The sequence below is a fragment of the Parasteatoda tepidariorum genome, chromosome 7 (assembly GCF_043381705.1).
Source record: "Parasteatoda tepidariorum isolate YZ-2023 chromosome 7, CAS_Ptep_4.0, whole genome shotgun sequence".
Lineage (NCBI taxonomy): Eukaryota > Metazoa > Arthropoda > Arachnida > Araneae > Theridiidae > Parasteatoda > Parasteatoda tepidariorum.
In genome coordinates, this window is record NC_092210.1 from 89,622,956 (window position 1) to 89,643,492 (window position 20,537).

Consider the following 20,537-nt stretch of genomic DNA (forward strand, 5'->3'; position numbering starts at 1 on the left):
TGATTTTTTTTTTTAGTTTCTCGCGGACCACTGCTCAAAAGTTACGAAAACTTATCATCCGGCCACAGATCCCGATAGGGAAATCCCCCCAAAAATTCAGTTTACAAATGCAACCGTCAACTTAAGAGTATCGGCTTAATATGCGGGGATATTTCCTTGTCGTTATCTGTCGTGCCAACTACCTATAATCAACAAGGTGCCAAATAGATTTTAAACTTTCAAATTTTTTTAAAAATAACATGTAGATATTTGCCCGGGGGTGGCTACGAGTTATACCTTTCGAGTTGGTCCCTCTCTGTGATGTTTTCTTTTCAGTTACCTGCGGGCCACTGCTGGGAAGTTTCCAAGATGTGGCAATTATTCTGCCACAGATCAAGATGCGGAAATCTATCCTAATATGCTGCCGTAAAGTGAAAGCAATATTAATCATCATTGATATAAATCTGTTCTGAAAAGTGATTGGTGAACAAATTTAACACTAAGTGTGGGATTTATCAACTTTATAAAAAAACAATAGACTGAACTTAATGCAACTTTATTTAAAATTCTTTTTTAGTTTTAAGATTATTAAATTGCAATAATCTTCACACTTAATGAATACAAAAATAAAGAAGAATCGGCAAAACGCATTTTACATTGTTGATAAGCAAACAGATAAAATTTTTTACAAGTCTTGTCTTATTCACATTCTGAATTTTTTAAATTTAAAAAATAGAAAAATTTGAATTGCGTATTATCCTTTTAATTCATTTCATAAATGAAATGGAACAAAAAGAATTGTTTAAAAAAAATTACAAATAAACAAATGACTTACGGAAATACGAAAAACAATGCGGTTGTAGCTATTAACAACGTCCACGCACAAAAGGCAGGGAAACACCTTGTCGTTGATTTACATTTGGACATTTTGATATACAAAAGATGCGAACCACATTAAATAATTGTTTTGCTCCAAAGATTTGTTTGGAGCCATCAACTAAACACTGTCATCACAAATTCAAAAATAAACAAACACACTAATCAACATCTTATGCTCTGATCAGAGGATTGCCTCAGCAAAGAAATTTTAGAAAATCCTATCATTATTGTAGAAAATAGCGTGAATAGACAATAATATTCGAATAAGTTTGCTATTTTATGAATTTCCCCATCTTGACACAATTTATTGCCTATCATTTTTCATGAGTTTCTCTCATTTTTGTACACCAGTCATGTCTGTTGCCATTATGATTTAATTGTGTCTGATAATATAAGCTTGTAGCTTACATAGTTACGGGTTAACATTAGCATGAAGGATTAATGATACAAGTTTTAAAAGCAACAGAAATAGATCGCTAGGATCGCACTAGTCGTAAAGAAAAAAATGAACATTTGTAATTTGAATGCAAGTTAGAATTTAAAACTAAAATTAATAATTCTCATTAAATGTATATAATTTATTCTAACATGGAATTAAAATCAAGATTTTAAGATCCTTGTGTTATTAGAAAAAACAATGGATAAAAGTAACTTAGGTAAAAGTTTTGTTTTTAAGATAGCTTTTGAAACACAAATTCGCTGATATTCAAACTATAACGATATTAATATCCTTATAGTTTGATGTTCTAAGGCAGAGTAATAGCCAAGACTTTGCAACTCTCGGACAGTGTCCCATAAGAAACTGAAGAAAAAAAAAACATAAAAGATGACCAAGTTTAAAATATGCCTGGCAATTGGTTGGCGCAACAAATGACGATACGGAATTATTACCCTAGAGCGCCGTTCCTGAACATTAATTCCAGTATTACACGTTTTTATTTTATTTTGCAAATCTTTATTTTCCTCAGAAAAAGGTTAATCTGGCTGATGCCACAAAGTCCGCTGAAGAGTTAAGTAGTAAGAGCGGTTCTTCTTTTCTTAACTAGTTCATACGCTCAAAAATTACACCATTCTAACTTAAATCACTGGGGAACAAATGTTTTCTGCTTCATGCAATTTTTTAATTGATAAGTATTCGATACTCTTTGTTTCTAATACTATTGATTCCAAATCTGTAATCAGTTGCTCTTTCCAAGCAACTGTTTTGTTAAAAAGGCATTTTTTATCGAAACACGTAATGTACAAGCTAAGAAACATTATGTATATATAACAGGGGGTGGCATAAGTGTTGCAACAAATTTTCTAGGAGAATTAGGGCTCATCGTTATGACTAAAAATGCTTTGGAACCCAAAAATGGTGTTATAAATGGCTTGGGACACTTCTCTATTATGAACTGTTTCTTCACCTGCTTCTGAACAGATCATAATAGGGAATCCTCCCTTAGTGATTCACCACAACATTTCATTCCTATGTAGTTTTAATCTTGATGATTGCCCTAAATCTCCTAGGAGTTTGTTGCAACATTTACGTGACTGCCTAGTGCATATGAAGTTTTAAACATTTAGGTAAATAAAATAGGCTAAAAAAGTCATTTAAGACAAATAGTAGTTTTAAGAGCATAATTAATTTCAGATTTGAAATTTCTACAGCCAAGTTAGGCAAGATTAAGTATTTGTTTAAATGTAACAAAAATTTTTTTGCCCCGTGTTATTCTCGAGAAATCTTGAAAGTCTTCCAAAATCAAGCTCGTGACTCGAGAGAAAAGACCACTAATTGTAATTCTTGTTCACGTGACTATGAATTATGAAATTCGTATTCACTGGATTTTAAAATTGTTTATTGGCATTCTTATGATTTATTAATCACTCATTATTAGTTAAATTGATAACATTATGTTTATAAATGTTTCTAGCATTTACTTTTTCTTGCTCAAAATTCGTATAGTTTTTCAATTATTTAAAAAGTGTTTTTACGTTTAACATTTTCGGATTTCTATTTTAGCTATTTTGAGGGGTTTTTTTTTAATACGAAACTTATACCTGTGGTTTTAATAAATATAGGGTTGTATAAAAGTGCAAACATTTTTTCAAAAATCTGCGATTTTCACAAAAATGAGGTGAAATGATGTGAGTATGATGTCTTTTGAAATAATTCTGGTGGGATTAAAAGTTAATTCTGAAACGGTACCTGTTCATGATGACCTACAATCAGAAAGAATTTTTTATTTGAAAAAATCTTCTAATAAAATGTAGAAGTATCTCCAGTGTTTTTTTTTTCTTTTTGTACAGACATTAATACAGAAATCTTCCCCACTGATATGATTTATATGTTAATCTTCCATTCAATATAATAATAATTTTTTTTTTGTTACTGAGATTAATTTCTTTTTCAGATGTCAATACTGTTATTACTACGAGTGTATATATTTTAACCTTTATATTTATTGGAATTCCCTTATGGTGGAAAACGACGGAAGTTTATAGGTATCCTATTCCTCATAATGATTGTCAAAACTTGCAGTCAGAAATGGTAATTTTATTATTTTTTTCTTTCTAAAACATATGTCCATAAAACATATATAAAAGATATATGTCTTTACGCACGAGCACACCTGCGCAGTGTCCCTTGAGAATTTTACTTTATGTAAGTTGTATTTTAAAAAAAATTAAGAATGAACAACATTGTCTTACATATTTTTAAAAGAAACTTATTGTATTGTCAGGGATATGTCCAGGGCAAATTTACTACCGTTTAGCGGTACTGTCACAAATTCAACTTAAGGAAAAATGTTAGCTTCACAAAATACTTTAAAAAAAAAGCAAGTTCACTCCCCCCGGCTCTTAAAATTTTGTTGTTGTATCTCCGTAAAAACAATAAACTCCTAGGTTAATTACGTATGCACTGGAACAGGGATTGATGATGTAGTAGAAGAATCCCACACGTCTTGCTTTTTCTCCCCAAGCCTTGCTAAAGGCATTTCGGGATCCCAAAACGTTGTGGAAGAAAAGAAGCATCAGCTACTCTGTTCCTTACATGAAGTGGTAGAAAAAGCACTAGTACAATGCAATCCCGTTCTCGTTGCAATCTATGGAAAGAAGGAGCTTTTCCGAGGAAAAGGAGCTCTTCTACAAATAAGTAACACGTGTTTGGTTAGAAAGTGCTGTGAGGTAAGCCTAACCAGTCCTTCACGCCATATTATAGCGAGCTTTTTTTCGCAGAGTTTTTTAAAATAAAATGACGAGGCTGTCCCTCTCTAAAGTTTACGAGAAGTCGAAATTCGAACTATTATTTTAAACATTATTCTAAATTTATTCTAACTGACCATTTTTTTTTATGAAGCATTTTTTTCTCTTTGAAACTTTTATGCACAGAAATTTATTATTTTTAATTTTATTTTTAGTGACAATTTTTGAAAATATTTTCTTATTTTATTATATTTTGTGTTGATTTTTTAATACAATTTTTAATTTGCACAAATTATGTCGAAATTTTCACAAAATAGATACCACCTATGAAAACTTAGACAGTCCCCTGATTATGTAAAGTGTGCCTTTTGTTTTTCTTTTCAAAAAATAGTAATTGATTATCATGCAAACACCAATAATTTGAACTTATCACCAAGAAAACTTAAAAAGGCAACTGACATCTATTTTTCCATGTTAGGTACGAAGAATTTTTTAGTACTCAACTTTCACTTACTGTTCGATTTGTGCCTGCTGGATTCATATGCTCCTGTAAAATAAATTTGCGTGAGAAAGTTTTATGTTAAGTCATAATAAAATGCTTCATCACCACCAACTCTATTTAGTATTTGAAATTAGTTAAATAAAGTAATAATTGAAAGAGTTTAGAATTAAACAGCACTATGATACAGCAACTTTTAAATTGGTTATGGCTAATGTACATTGAAAGATGTTTTAATAATTGCTAAGTTTGACTAAATCTTTGATACCATTTGATTTTTTCTTGATTGTTATACCTTTATGTTATTTTTAAACTTAATAATTTTAATTAGCTTCCATTTTTTTGAAAATTATTTTATTATTCAACGTTTGCAACTTATTAGAAACTAAATTATTTTTTATTTTTTAATTTTTGTAAAATGCTTTATTTTATAATCGTTGAATTTTTGGGGTAATCAATATTTGTAAAATTAATGCATATCTTAAAAATGCTTTATCTCTTGTATGTGAAGTTTTTTAGTTTGATTTCAAACAATGTGACATGTTGTAGAGGCACAAAACACTTCTGTCAGGGTGTGTAGGTTCAAAAAGTGCTTAAAGATGCTTATTTTGATTTAAATTTTTTAAAAGCTCCTAAAGGTGCTATAGTTTTTTATTCGGGGTTTGTGTAAAAAGTGCTTAATTTTCTATCTTTTAAAAAGAGATTTTTTTCTTTGCCATGTCTATTGAAATATATGAAATAGNAAAAAAAAAAAACATGATTTTCACAGTTTTCTCTGCAATATTTATCAGAAACTAGTTATTTAAATTATTATAATTTTTTTTTAATGGCGGGCACTTGCGATGTATTGTCCCATTGGCCTCTTAATGCCAGAACCGCTACTCTCTTGTTACCCAGTGGGCACCTGTGGCGAAGCCACAGCCGTGGAGCAGCGACGCCCACGTCACACAACCACAAACCCGTTTATAGCGCGAGTCACATTCACACAATCACACAAAGGAGAAAGGACATAGAAAACAAAGAGAAGGAAACATCCATGCCCTGAGCAGGATTCCAACCCGTAACCATCGACTCCGCAGTCAGGCACACTAACCACTAGGCCACAGAGTCGGCGTTATTTTAACATAATTGTGTAAAGTTTTTGAATTTTATTTATTTTTTGTTTATAAATTAAGATCTTTAAGTGATATAAAATATAACTGCAAAGATCCTAATTATGATTTTATTTTGGAAAGTGATTAAAAGTATTTTTTGAGTACTTAAAAGGTGCTTATTTTTTGTTGATATATCTAGCTACGCACCCTGTCTGTGCCTGGGGGCTCTACATGCTATTAAGACTGCCTTGCATATATCTAATGAATTAATCACACTGAAAAAATATTCTGAACATTTATAATTATATTAAAATATATATAATTAAAATTCTCAGCAGCACCCTAAATTGTTTGAAGCTTTCTCTCTTGACTATAATTTCATTAACTTATGAGGTTTAAAAGTTAAGATTTCAAATGGGCAATCAAACCAAATAATAGCAGCAACCCTGTGGCTGAAATTTTTTGGGCTTTCTGCGATATACCTCTCTAATACTAATATCTTTCTGCAAGATACATTAAAAAAAATAACAAATATACATGCTACTAAATTAAAGTAACAAAAGTGTTAACTTCAAAAATTAAATAAATAAATAAATACAAATTAAAACTTTTTGGTTAAAGTTAAATAATATAACTTTTTTATTTGAATGTGTAGTATTTTTTATTGACACTTTTCTTCTGGATTACAAGAAAAGCAACTATCGAGTCAAACTGAAAAACAAAAAATCTATTTTATCTAACAAACACTTGGTGCATGCGGTAGAGTGTTAAAGAAGATAATTGCTTTGAGGCATAATGCATATTAGAACCATCTTTAACAAAACACTGTCTATTCTAATATATGGTTTGTTCTCGAGTTGTATTTTTTGTTATCTCCATGTGATAGGCAAGCTCTTTTTTGTGATTGTTTTTTTCTTCATTCTTAATATAGGTTGGGCACACCATATTCGTAAAAATTTTATTAGATGATAGAGAAGTTCAACAAGGGTTATTTTGGGAAGAATTATTGAAACTTGGAAGCTTGAAAAATGAGGAAACATCACAGCCAGTTTTTAATTTTCAATGGTCTATGAGTATCACCTCGAATGAAGAAGCAGCAATAATAAAGGAATCTGAAAATATCACAAGTATTTTGTCAAACATATTACTTAAATGTTTTATTTTGTGTTCTTTATCGTCTTAAACTCAATTTAAAGTTTTCAGTCAATAAGCACAAATTTTAATATTGAATATATTTGTATTTCTCAAAGTTTGATTTGATTGATTTCTGCACAATCATCAGAACTTTTAGTCTCAAACATAAAATCTCATCTATATTTTGAATTTGTTTTTTTTTCTTCTTTTTTTTAATTTTACAAAAAAAAAAAAAGTCTTAAAAGATTTTGTCTCTTCCAAATGATGCCTACTAAATTTTCCAGAACAAAGCAAAACTAATAACTTTCTGAGAGCAGATTCAAAATAATATAATAAAAAAATAAATAAAATGAAAATTATAAATAAAGAATAATAGAATAATTAATAGTATAAAATAATTTTTAAAAAAAGAGGCCGTTCATTTCTATATCTATGAACCTTACCTGCAGGAAATGCTTAATCAGGGTTCCGACGGGTCAGGCAGAACGGAGAAAACCAGGAATTGTCAGGGAAGTTTATTTCAACTCCAAAAATCAGGGAATAGTTAGGAAAGGTCGCAGTTTTTTAAATTTTTTTTTATTACAAAAACCAGTCTTAAAATTGTCAGTAACAGTAATCAGTTATTGAGATTCAAGTTAAATAATTCTAACATCTATTACAATTATTTGTTGAAACAATTATAGATTGTAGTCAAACTGAAATGTTCCCATGCTCATTTAATTATATTTTTTTTCATAGAAAATATAATGTTTCACATTGCAAATAAAAGAATCAAAGTTTTCTGATGAAAATATATTCTCATTTTTCATTGAAATTTACCTGAAAAAGTCAGAATTATTTTTTTCTTTTTGAAATTGAGTTTGAACCCTGTTAATGCTTTTATCCCCTTTAACACATTTGCCCATGCCTGACACGGGCGAAAGTCACCTGTAAATTTGCACTTGCCCGTGTTTCATGTGGGCAATCTTGTAACGTTATTTTATTTCTTATGCCTGTCTAAGGTTCATTCTATAGTAAAAATGGATCGGCTAGATTGTAATTATATTTATTTACTATAGATGATGTGCCCGTCAAGTAACATTTTTTCTCTTTCTCACTCTGGTTGAACGTAGAAGTAACAACGCGCATACGCACTTCTGAAAACAAAAAAGAACTGAATTTTAATAGTCAATCAATTTGTAGAATTTCATGTAGCTGTTGAGCTTTAAATTGAAATGTAAACACTTTCTTTTCTTTTATTAAATACTTTAAAATATTCTTAGATTTGACTGTTGAATTAGAATTGCATTGATTTCCTCTTAATGGAATATTTAGAATTACTTTGATTACTTCTTAATACATTGCTTAGAATTAGATTTTATAGATGAACCACCCCGTTAGCAGATGACACCACTGTGCAGCATCTTTCTTGTGTAAATCACATGGTTAATTTTGATGATTTGCTATAAGTTTGTTAGGATTTATTAATTATAAAGCAGATGTTTGGTATGGAAAATGTAATATATCCATTTTTATTGCGTTAAATATCATAAAATTAAACAGTTAACCATAAATTAGTAAATGTTTTTAACTTGTTTTGAAAAAGTTATCCGATAATGAGGATTTTGAATATGCCGTGATGATCACTTGAGTTGATTTTAATGTTTTGAAATTCAAAATAAACCTGTAATCAAATTGTTAAATCTTTGTTTATACTGTAATTTTTTTCATAACATTTAAACCAACCCCCACTCCCTGGTTTCCCCCCCCCCAAATAAGAAACTGTCGAAAATAATTTCTTATTCATTTTTTGTAAAGAAAAAGAAAAAAACTGGATCAATTTTCACCAGTTTTTTCAAGAAAAAAAAAAAAGAAAAAAACTTTTGTCCTAAGAGATTATGCGTTTTGAAAAATTTCCTTAAGTAAAGAAAAGAAGTAACTATTCTTTCTTTAGATTTCCTCCAAACAATTTGAAGGCTCAAAATTAGCCATGGTCCATTGGTCTAAGATCGCAAAAGTCTGATTTTGACCATCATAAACTAATTTCAGTCTTTAATACTGTTAAAACTGTAAACCAACATGATGAAACTGTGGCTAAAAAATGTAAGGAAAAGTACAAAATTTTTTCGACTATTATTAAATAAAATAATAGAAAATAGTAAATATTTTTTGCAGGGAATTATCTTCGGATAATGGAATTTTATGATTGTGTGTGAAATCTTTTCAATTTGCTTAACAAGTTCTTGAGATATAGTGAAATACACAAAGCAAAATTAACATTAAGGGTTCCAAATTTTGGACAGCTGTCCTGCTCAAACTATTAGGACCCTGTTTCTCAGATTGCTGCTTCCCCTTTGCTCATGGTACATAAAAACAACAATACCAAACTTTTACAGTAGTTAGCAAAGTTGTATACTTGTGTCAGAATGATGCTTTGAAAAAGGGTGTCATCAACATATCTCTATATAACATAAAATCATAATGGTCTGATACCGTTTTCCATTGTTGTCGGCACATTTTTATTGGCCGGAAAATCACGTGGTAGGATCCAGTTTTCCCCCATTCATTACCATATCGTTTAGGTTGTCATCAGCATAAAATTAACAAAAGTCGTAAAGGTATTGTTTTCCTTTAAATATTTTTGTATCCCTAATTTAAAGTTATTTTTCAGTACTGCTATTATTAGCGAAAATTTTAAATTATGGAATGAGAACTCATCAAATTTGTTTGAACAATATAATGTATTAAGAACAGAAATGTTATTTAAGAAAATGATAATTAAAAAAATCACTTCTGTTCACCAAGAGATCTAAATGTTTATAAAACTAATAGATAGTAATATTTAGAGACACAAGAGCGTAAGCAAACTGTAGATGCTAAATTAATATTTTTAACTTAAGTAGAAAAACTGTTTTCTGCCAAGAAAAAACAATTATTTCGAAGCAATCATTGGGGTTGCAATTATTTCGAACAAATATTTCGATCAATTATTTCGATTCAAAACAATTATTTCGAAGCAATCATGGTTTTATTGAGTACAGGGGGCTTTGCCCTCTAGTACTCAATAAAATAGCAGTTTATCTGATTAGTTGACCAACAAAACATTTCAGCTTTATTTTAATTAATTGTGCATATGTAAAATTTTTTGCATGTAACCAGTGACCAATTTACATGTAAGTAAAGTTCATTCAATAACACATGTATGTAAAGTTCATTACATGGATAATTTTTATAATTTGAGAAATATTAGTAAAAAAAGAATTAAAAAATTTCACTGTTGCTGACTATTTGATAGTGGTTTTCTTAGATATTTTTTTCTACTTACAGAATTGAATGATGTCTTAGTGTTTAATGAAAGGAGTTCTTACAAAAAACCTGAAGGAGAGTTGACGATTGTCATTCTACGAAAACACTTCATGGATTGCCCTAGATTTGTTATTGGTAGTAAAAGGCATGGATTTGTTCTAAATAATGGAGGAGGTATTTAAAGTATAAATATAACTTTGTTTGTAATACAATTTGGTTAAATTGTTTGATTAATGTGAACAATCTACATCTTTAGTACTCGATGCAACTCTTAAATTATCAATGGAACCATCCTTTAGCCAAACAATCATCTGAAAAAAAATAGAACCTAACATGCAGAAGAAAAATTTGCATTATTTTTCATACTATTTAAAAAGTGGAACTATTAAAATTCATACTATTTTAAAAATCAAATATATCGAAGAAATATAATAATCAATAAATAACTTAATATCACTTTAGATATATCAAATATTTTAGACATTCACCAAAGCGACTTTGTGATTGTTGACATTCACTGGTGAAAGTCGACATTCTCTTGATTTTGGCCATTCATAATACATAGTGCATAGCGTTTTTAAGAAGGGCTTTAATGTGCTTATTTTCGTTTTTTTAAAAGCCCTTAGAGGTGCTTTTTTTATTGGGTGTTTTTAAAGAAGTGCTTAATTTTCCCTTTTTGGAACTGAATTTTTTTTTCTTTACAGTGTCAATTTTCGCTGTGTATTATGCAAAAGCTTGGTTTTCACGTTGTTCTATTCAACGTTTTCACAATTCAAGCACAACATATTTAGGTGTATCGTCGGTCCTTAGCGTATGAAAGCGCCAATCATTGTACTTGTTTGATGAAATACTTACGGGTCCGCATGTGCTTCTACTGAGCTGGTTTGGTGAAATTCTTGCTCTCTCATGCGCAACTCTGCTGCATTTTGCAAGATATTCTCAATTTCAGGCTTCATTTTCCTCCCTTGGAAATCCAACTGAAAAATCTCTCGCTCTTTTTATGGTGGCTAACATTATCAAGAAAAAAGTTCTTTGTCTAAAACTAGTAATTTTTTCATGATCATGTAGAAGGCTTTGAAAATTATTTTGCATTTTGTTAATGCATGTAGTGCTTAAAAAGTATTTAAATGGTGCTTATTTTTTGTTGAAAGATTTGGCTTCGCACACTGTAATAGCATATATATTTTTTAAGCCGATATTTTTTGTTTTAATATAAAGCACTTTTTTGTTATCTAAACAATCGATTACTGGAAAAACTAATGATAATTCGATAAAGGGGAAGTATAGTTCACTTGCAATTTTAAAAAAAGTGGAATTGCTGCAAAAGTTTGACTCAAGAACTTTAGGGACTAGTTTTTGCATGAAATATTTACTGTGATATAGTTGCAATGACGTTAATGCAAATTAATAGTAATCTTCTTTAAAACAGAAATATCCATGGAAAATCCATGGAGAAACAATTCATTTAAAAACATATTAAACTTCAATAAGAAGAAACACATTACTCTCCGATGAACAATGAAAAGTAAGATCACAGCAATCTTCATTTCAAGTTATCAATTCAATACTCTTGTAATACAGACCAGAAACTACGTCAAAATCCATGAGTGATCTACCATCAGCAAATGAATAAAGACCGTCTGACCACCCATAAAAAATTGGTTCTGTTTTTTTTCAGGTGCACATTTATTTTTGTCAACACGACATCTGTTTTAATAAGTTAAGCATTTAATCATCTGTTTTTGTATTGTTGACAAACTATTTTATCTGTTTCTAGCATTATCCCTTATTAACAATTTTGAGGCATATTTATGTTTTGCAATTGATTTCTCATTGATCATTTAGATAGTAAGAAACTTGCTTCTGATGTCATGCTTCTGGTTAATAAAATAGTTCAAGTAGAAAGGCTGCAAAAGCTGTTTACACCTGCCTCATCATATATTGCTGATAAAAATGTAAATTACTTTTATCTCTAAAATTTGTATGACTTGAAAACTGTTTAAAAAAACATTTCTTTCGATTAATTAAATTAATCGGAACAAAAGTTTTTCATAGCTTGATAAGCTGAAAATATTCTAAAATTAGATTTTTTTTTTTAATCAAATATGTTTCTGATCATTCCTAAGGGTTCCATTCTGACATAAAAAGGATTTCGCTCCCTCCTTATTTACCTATATGTCCCAGATTTGATCTATGTGTCCTGATTTAACTTATATGTCCAGTATATGTCCCTGATTTCCTTGTTTATCTAGTAATTAATTTCTTTTGAATTATATTGGTTTCATTTTAATCATTGCAATGAGTTCATGAAAACTAGTTACGAAATTTAATTTATTAAATATTTTTACAAGTTATTCAAAGTTCAAGTTTTATAAATACTTACAACCTTAAAATTTGTTTTACTAATATCTATAAAACTCATTTCAATGAATAAAATAAAACAAAAAGTTTTCAAAAACATTAATTGGATTCTAAATAAATAAGGAAATTCCGGACACGTAATTCTTTGTAGGTTAACGTGAAGGAAGTAAAATTCTTTTTCTGCCGGAAAGGAGTTCTTAAACATGCTGCTCATGGGTACCACTCTTCTGTCCTGAAGACTGAAATCAGTCTTGAGAAAAAGCCAGTGAGCTGAATTCCATACTACAATTAATATCTTTTCCAATTTATTTTTTGAATTTTTCAAAAAAAATTTTTCTTCCTTATAAAAATTAAAAAATATTTTTGGTTAAAAACAATTTTACAAAATAATATCCTTTTTAACAAAAATATTATTTTTTGTAATTATTGCAAAATGATCAAATAATGATGTGACACCATAATAAAAGAATTGGAAAACGATTGAACTTCCGACATCTTCAGCATTGAATCTGCTTGAGTTTGTTTTCTCCCCTTATTTTTAGAAAAGTTGAAAGGATCAAAATTCAATACTCAAATTGTGATTATTTTTTAAAAAAATAAAAATTTATGAAGTTTGGATTAAAAACTGGTGATGACATTAAAAATGTGTAAAGATGTGAATGGCTCCAAGAAAAAAGTGGTAGTTTATATTTTTCAGCAAGTGGTGTAAAAAGAGATATGAGATAGCTTTTGTGTTTTGTTTGCTGTAAAAATATATACATATAAATAATTTTTTTTTAAAGAAAAAATAAATAAGTCATTGATATAATATGTGGACCATTCTCATGGATAGATGCTTTTTGCAGTCATTGGGCAATATATTTCTGAAAATTCTGTTGAACAACGCTAGACCGTGTTAGTTAGTAAGAAAATAAGTTCAGTTTTATAAATTTTTTTGAGTTGTCACCCATAAATATGCTGTATTTAGAAACAAATATATATTCAGAGATGACTGTGCTCCTGAAAATATTCCTATTTGCAGATTTTTCGCTAGCTGTAATCCGGAAATCCAAGGCCGAGAAGTTTCAAGAAATCATTGATCATATTTATGTATAAAAATTCTTGAGTATTATATTTAAAAATATTAGAACTAGACATATCTTACATTTGTACTTGGCATATCTTACATTTGTAAATATTTTTTCTGGTAGAATAATAGGTATGATTAGAGATAAAAGTAAACTTATACATAATTATTAATATGAATTATACTGCCTATAATTTATTTAGAATTATCCTGTTGTGAAAATATCATCAATGATTTAACTTTGCAAAGACATTAATTTTTTGAAATTTAGTGATTTTACTCAAGAAATTTTCAGGAATTTTGAGTCGGGCTCACAATCACCCCTGGTATATTTACTTAGCGTTCGCTCGTTTTTTAAACTATCGTTAAAAAACGAACAAAGCTGGATAACGTAAAATTGGGGGTAAAAAAAAATTCAAGTATATTTTTCAAAAAGTGACACAAGATGAATTACTTAAAAAAATGTGTAATCTGTTCAAGAATTTTTAAAAAAGAAAGTGTCCTTAATTATTAATAAACATTTCAATAAATGTCCTGAAATTTTTGTGATTTTTTCCAAATTTTTGTATAAGTTTACGAGAAGAATAAATATTATTTATCTAAAAAAGAATTGAAGAAATTTCAATTTTAAAAATTACGTTATATGCCATTAAACAAAGTAAATAACAAAATGAGCAACGAAGTCTTCATAGTGCGTCAAGTACAATATGAATCTACTTCCAGTGTCCAGTTCCTTGATTCAATGACATAAAAGCCTTCAATGTGTGAGAAATATATAAAAAGCTCTTATCTTTCTCATCACACTCTACTGTTTTTCACCAGAGAATCCTTGTATTTTGCTACTATTCAGCGTTTTTCCTATTTTCTCACCTTTTTTGTAAAAAAAGAAACCAAAAAAAAATTTTTTTTGTGACTTAAAAATCCAAGTTTTTTTTTTTTTTCATTTTTCACTTAAGTGCAGGAACTATTAAAACTGTTACCAATTGTATATCTGCAAATCCATGTTGGTATCGTAAAAATTGCTCCCAACAGAGAATCAGCATCCATAAATTGTCCTTAAATTGGGTGGCAATTTTGTCCTTAATTTTCATATTTTAGATTTTCAGCCCTGTACTTTTTTTATCAACAAATTTGGTAAAACTTTTTACAACCAATTTTTAAAAAAGAAAGCTGTATAATAAAATATTCAACAGGTACAAAAGAATTAGTGTTTATTTATTTTTAAAATTTATACATTCACATTACATAAAAAAAAATTATTTTTTCTATCTACACTGAATTATGAAAACTTTCCTCTTAAATTATTTGCTTATTTATTCAATTTTTTTCCAATTAACAGCCTGACAAAGATCGAATGAGATACCTCAAAGCAATGAAATCCTTTGATTTGACATTCAGTCTCATTGTTCCAGAACCACATGTTTTTGAAGTCAATTGGGACATTGAAAATGCTATTGAAGGTAAGGAGTAAGTTTCAGTTGTAGGGTCTCTATTGGTGACTAAAATGCAACTATAGTTTGTCTAAAGTAAGAACTCCCCTAGTCATTCATCTGAACCCGTGGCAGTGACTATGGTAACGAAGTATAACCATTTCAAGTTGGGGTGTGGGGTCACTGTTTAAGGAGAGGTTTTGCTCGGGTTGACGAGTGAAAGGAAATCTTTTTCTTCAGTCTATTGCGTTAGCCCTAGAGTGAAGAAAAGCTACCTTGTTCCAGAAGCACTATTCTTGTTTCCATAGCAGCAGACGGCCTCAGACTTTGTAGCGAGGGGAGTTCTTACCCTAGACAAACTATACTTGCTACCTATTTCGTTTTTGGGTGACTACGGTAAAATTTTCGAGCAAAAAAGTGTCTAAAAACTTATTTTTTAAAAAGTGGAGACTTTTTACAGATTTAGGCGACTATTTCCTCATATATTGTGGTATATAGAGATGATTGTGCTCCAGAAAAAATCCGGATTTTCAAATTTTTTGCTAACTAGGATCCAGAAATTTCCGGCAATCCAAGGTCCAGAGGTTTCAAGAAATTGATCGCATTTATGTTTAAGAATTCGTGTATATTTTATTTAAAAATATTAGAATTAGAATTTCTACTAGGCAACTCTTTCATTTGTAAATATTTTTTCTGGTAGAATAATAAATGTAATTAGAAATAAAAGTAAATTTATACGTAATTATTAATTTAAATTATGCTGCAGGAAGACATTAATTTTTTGAAATGTGTCTTTAATGATTCTACTCAAGAAATTTCAGGATTTTTGTGTTGTGCTCACAATCACCCCTGGGTATATAAATATAATAAGCTAATGATTTTTTGGCACTTTTCCTTTTTTTTCTAATTTAAAAAAAAAAACGGATCTAGTTTTTTGTACGATTTAACTAGTGAATATTCCTACTTATATTCATGCGTTTGAAAAATCAAATAGTGATACACGTATTCATTCAATTTCAAAGCGTTGCTGAGCGAAAAGAATAAGTTTTGTCTCTGGTCTCCTCATAATTCAAAACATACTCATCACATAAATTCAACATTCATACAGACAATAAGAGAATTTATTTTAAAAATGTTTATATTATTTTCCCCAAGTTACTGATTATTAATTTTTTTTTAGACTCAATAATCCAAATCTGTGTAAAGAATCTAGATCCATGTTAGCAATATTGTTATAAAATTATTTTACTAATATAGATCTAATATTTTTATTTCTTAAAATGATATAGTTTATAATTTTGATTTTTATTCCATTAAGCTTTTATATGTATGCATCAAAATTTCATAAAATAAGACAATAAAGAAGTTTATTAATTTTTTTATTATAAAATTAGAGCTTCATCAGATTCGAATTTTCTTATCGAAGAGTCTTATTTTTTCCAGTACTCTGGAGATAAAAACTGGGCAAGGATGAAAGCAAAAAATGACCAATGCAATTGTTTAGTCATAAATATAAAAAAAAATAACTATTTCCATATAATTTATTTTAGTTTTATACAGAATTCTAAAATCTGTATAACCTATTATATAATTATTTGAATTTTTGTTATCTTCCTAAATTAATTTGTGCACTTAAATCTAGTTAATTATGTGAATTTATTTTCAGTTTATCAAATATTTTGTTCAAAGATGACATTATCTAAAAAAATACTGCACAACAAATTTTTTTAAAGCTATGTAATTTTTAATAATTTTAAATATTTTATTTTTGATTAAATTTCTTTCTTAAAAAAAATCGATGTTAGTTAGCAATTAAATATTAAAAACCAATTTTTCACCTTAACGTTAAAATATTAATAAACTCTTCAGCAGAATACTGTAAAATTATCAACAAGTAGGAAAAAAAAACTTTGATATTAAATATAAATACCTTTTAAATGAAAAGGCATTTTAAACTGTTAATGAATTTGTTTCATGGTCTCCAAATAAGATACAGTAAAACCTCAATTTATTAATTAACTAATTAACTTAGTAATCGAAATTAAATTAAAAGATGCATTTTCAAAAATAACACAAATCTCAAGAAATTATTATATTTTTCAAATATAATATAAATTTTTTAGTTTTAAATTATTATTTCTTAAAATATGCTGGAAGAGGAAAATTGCAGTAAAAACCCTATAATTGATTAGTTTCGTATTGTGTTATAAAATGATTGTGAAAACCAAAATTAGTTGTTCCATGTAAGTTGCAGTTTATCAATGCAAAATAGTCACATTGGTAAAAAACATTATTAAACAAGCTGAACAAATTTCATTTCCTCCATGGCTAGCACAAATTTTTTTGTTTATTTTTGCTCTGAATTAACAAGACATATGGGTATTTTTGAGCTTAAGTAGTTAGTACCCTATATGAGGGTATTTCAAAAAATTTTCGATACTTGAAATATTTTATCATTGGTGACACTGCAGTTAATGTAAACCATAGTTTTGTTAAGTAAAATTTTTTACCTCCAAATATTCTCATTTTGGACAAATCCAGTTAGATGATAATATGCAATAATTGTTTTTATTATTTATTTATTTTTGACATCACGTTTTAAATTTTGAATAAACATACCTATAATATCAAGCCCATTAAAAAAGATATTCTTGTTTGCGATTATGCTGATGTCAAGAAAAAATACACACTCCCAAGATAATCAAACGAGGATTATTCAATGTTTCTGAGGTGACTGAATGTGAGTTGGAATAAAAAAAGTTAGCACTTAAGTCGCAAAAACAAAATTGTTTTTGAAATTTAATATTTCCCCCCCTTTATTTGTTGTGTTATTTCATTAGCAGAGTCTTGTGTAAGGAGTTACAACAAAGATGATTGTTGTCCGGAAAAAATCCAGATTTCCGAATTTTTCTTTAACCACGATCCTGAGGTTTCTGGAGTTCCAAGGTCCAAAAATTTCAACTTATGTTTCATTACAAGTTATGTCAAGAATTTATATTGGCAAACGATATTTTTTATTTAAACTTTATTCAGTTTTTTTATTTCTTTATCTTTGATATTCTTTCCGAAAGACTTTCTCATTCTTTGCTGGCAAGCCGCCAGCTGCATAAGCAGATTCGTCTTTAATTATTATTTTTTTAGTCAAAAGAATATCATTCAGCATTAATTTTCTCGTTTTCATCAGAATTTGTTTCCGCAATCGATTATTTTATTAATTTGCTTATTTATACTATTACTAGTGTGTGCAAAGGTATGACTGCACCTCATAAATATTGAATCAAACCTACAATTTATTTGTAGATGAAGCATACTTTATTCAATTTATTAATTGTTTTTTATTACTATTTATTTATTATTATTGTAGTCATGTGTTTAATAATAATAAGTGTAATTAGTGATAAAAGTAAACTTTTACATAATTATTCATTTAAATTATGCTGCTTATAATGTATTTGAATTTCATGTTTTAAAAATAGCAATGATTTCAATTTACAAAGAAGTTAATTTTTTGAAATGCGTCGTTAATGATTTTACTCAAGAAATCTTCGGGATTTTTGAGTTGGGCTCACAATCACCCCTGTTACAATGATCTAAAATTTAAATTCTGTTTAAATGAGTTTATTCTATTTCTAATAAAATAAATAAGTGGTTCAAAGAAGCCGCAGTGAGTTCGGGTTACTTTGGTCCAAAATATTATATCCAAATTTTAAAAAAGAAATCTTATAACTTTTTTACACAAAACATAAAAGAAATGTACAGTTTTCTCCTTTATTCTTAGAGCTCAATTTTACTCACATTTCGTCAGGATACCGAAGCAAGGGAGTCATCCTCTTTGCAGAGGATCAAAGTTGTGATGTCATTTCTTCCGATCATCCTCATAGATGTTTTCCAGACTGTCACCAACAGCCTATTGTGCAGCTCTAGTGTGACATAAATAGTGTACCTACCTTTATGCTTTGTTAATTGATTAATTCGGGTGTTGAAAGTCTAATTATTACATGGTTCATTAACGAATATGGTGTTTCCAATTACAGTGCTTGAAATAGTTCTTTACTGTATTTAAAACATTGTATCATATATTGCATCAAAAGTAATCAATCCTCTTTTCAGAATATATGAAGAATGTTATTGATGAATTGAAAGATGTTGTGACTATAAAGATCAAAAGTCAGGTATATATTCCATTTCTTTCTGAATGTGCTAATCTTGATTTATAATTTCCGAAATATATTGAGGATTTACATAACGTTTTGTTGAAGTAAATTATTTTCTCTGATCTTCTGTGAGTAAATAAATTTAGAACATTCCTATTATCTCCTATTACTTTTTATATTGCTAGGAAGTCTACCTCTCTTGTTTGCAACACTCTCCACTTGATGGGTTGAAGTTTCTGAAGTTCTTTTGCAGTTTCTTTCAAATTGCTTCTTATTCTTAGCTTTCTGATTGGATACTGAAACATTTCAAACTAACAATCCTGCCAAAAATCAATTCTGAAACTTTGTTTCGTTTTGCAATTTTTTTTAAGAAATTTTTTCTTTCTAGTGTCAGGGTTCCAAACATCCTGTAAAGTCCTATAAAACTACTTAATTTTTATTTTAGAAAATAAGGGCCCTTAAAAGTACTTAATTTTGGTGTAAGGTTTTTAAAAGTCCTTAATTTTTCAACTTTACTATAGTTGATGGGAAAAATTTTTCAGTTCATTTTTTTAAAAACAAAAAGTTCTTTTATTATCTAGAATTAGACCATGCATTGAGGGTAGAGCATTTTAGAGAGACAAAGGATGTGTGTGAGGGACTAAAGGCAAGGTCAGGGTATTCGCGCTCCTGGAAAGTCATGAATTTCGGTATTAAACAAAATTTGTCATGATTTTAACTATTTTTTAAAAAAAATCATGAAAAGTCATGAATTTAGGTGGCCGAAAAATCTAATTTTTAAAATGGAATTTACCCCCTCCCTCCCCTCAATTTCATATAGTGTTCCGAATATCTGAATTAGTAACAAAATCCCCATTCACAGTCATATTTGATTAAAATATAAAATTTTTTTATTATGTTCTTTGAAAATAATGGTGTTCTTTCAAAGAATAAAAGAAAAAACATCATTTCTAGAGCGAATTATCTTTTAAACGACCCACACTGGCCTTCAAAATTGATAGAATTCAAGAAATCCAATTTTAACACAACAACACATCTGCATATAGGAACGAAGTAAAACTCTAAAAAAAGAAGTATCAAAATTTTTTTTTATAGCTAGAATCCATAATGAAAACTATTTCCAAAGTTCTTGAAGAAATAAGTAAATTTGTATAATATTTCAGTGTGTAATAAGTAACTGTAAAGTTATAGAAAACAGTAAAAATTTTTTAAAATTCATGATTGTAGTAAATAATTAAACAGGTCTGTAATAAACAGAGTTTAAAAAATCACAGTCCACCTAGATTTTTCATCAAGAATCTGGGATTTATTGGGTTTTTGATGAAAACCGTAAGTTTTTTCAAATATACATCTCTCGTAGTGTATAAAAACTTGTTTTAATAATTTTTTCAATGTTTTTCCCAAATGTCTCTATTTATTACTCTTTTTTGTAATGTATGAAAAAATTTACAAATCTTAATTTCTGCACTT

General features: G+C 28.7%; 2 protein-coding genes across 3 annotated transcripts in view; one reads left to right on the forward strand and one right to left on the reverse strand.

Moving 5' to 3' along the window:
• The window catches only part of LOC107440706 (palmitoyltransferase ZDHHC8), a 38,790-nt gene extending 37,547 nt beyond the window's left edge, over positions 1-1,243 (reverse strand). The window contains exon 1 of the mRNA XM_043053382.2: positions 815-1,243. Coding sequence (XP_042909316.1) covers positions 815-906 — 92 coding nt within the window. The 5' untranslated portion in view covers positions 907-1,243. The remainder of the gene's footprint in view (positions 1-814) is intronic.
• A 39-nt stretch (positions 1,244-1,282) lies between these two features.
• Positions 1,283-20,537, forward strand: part of LOC107447524 (phosphatidylinositol glycan anchor biosynthesis class S) — a 47,504-nt gene continuing 28,249 nt past the window's right edge. Inside the window, exons 1-8 of one of the 2 annotated variants that reach the window (XM_071182927.1) lie at positions 1,337-1,514; positions 1,596-1,780; positions 3,252-3,388; positions 6,569-6,764; positions 10,078-10,230; positions 11,902-12,011; positions 14,823-14,943; positions 19,024-19,085. In XM_071182927.1, the coding sequence (XP_071039028.1) occupies positions 1,702-1,780; positions 3,252-3,388; positions 6,569-6,764; positions 10,078-10,230; positions 11,902-12,011; positions 14,823-14,943; positions 19,024-19,085 (858 nt within the window). In that variant the 5' untranslated portion in view covers positions 1,337-1,514; positions 1,596-1,701. Of the gene's footprint in view, positions 1,515-1,595; positions 1,781-3,251; positions 3,389-6,568; positions 6,765-10,077; positions 10,231-11,901; positions 12,012-14,822; positions 14,944-19,023; positions 19,086-20,537 lie in introns of both variants that reach the window. The other variant, XM_021146476.3, reaches the window with a different exon arrangement.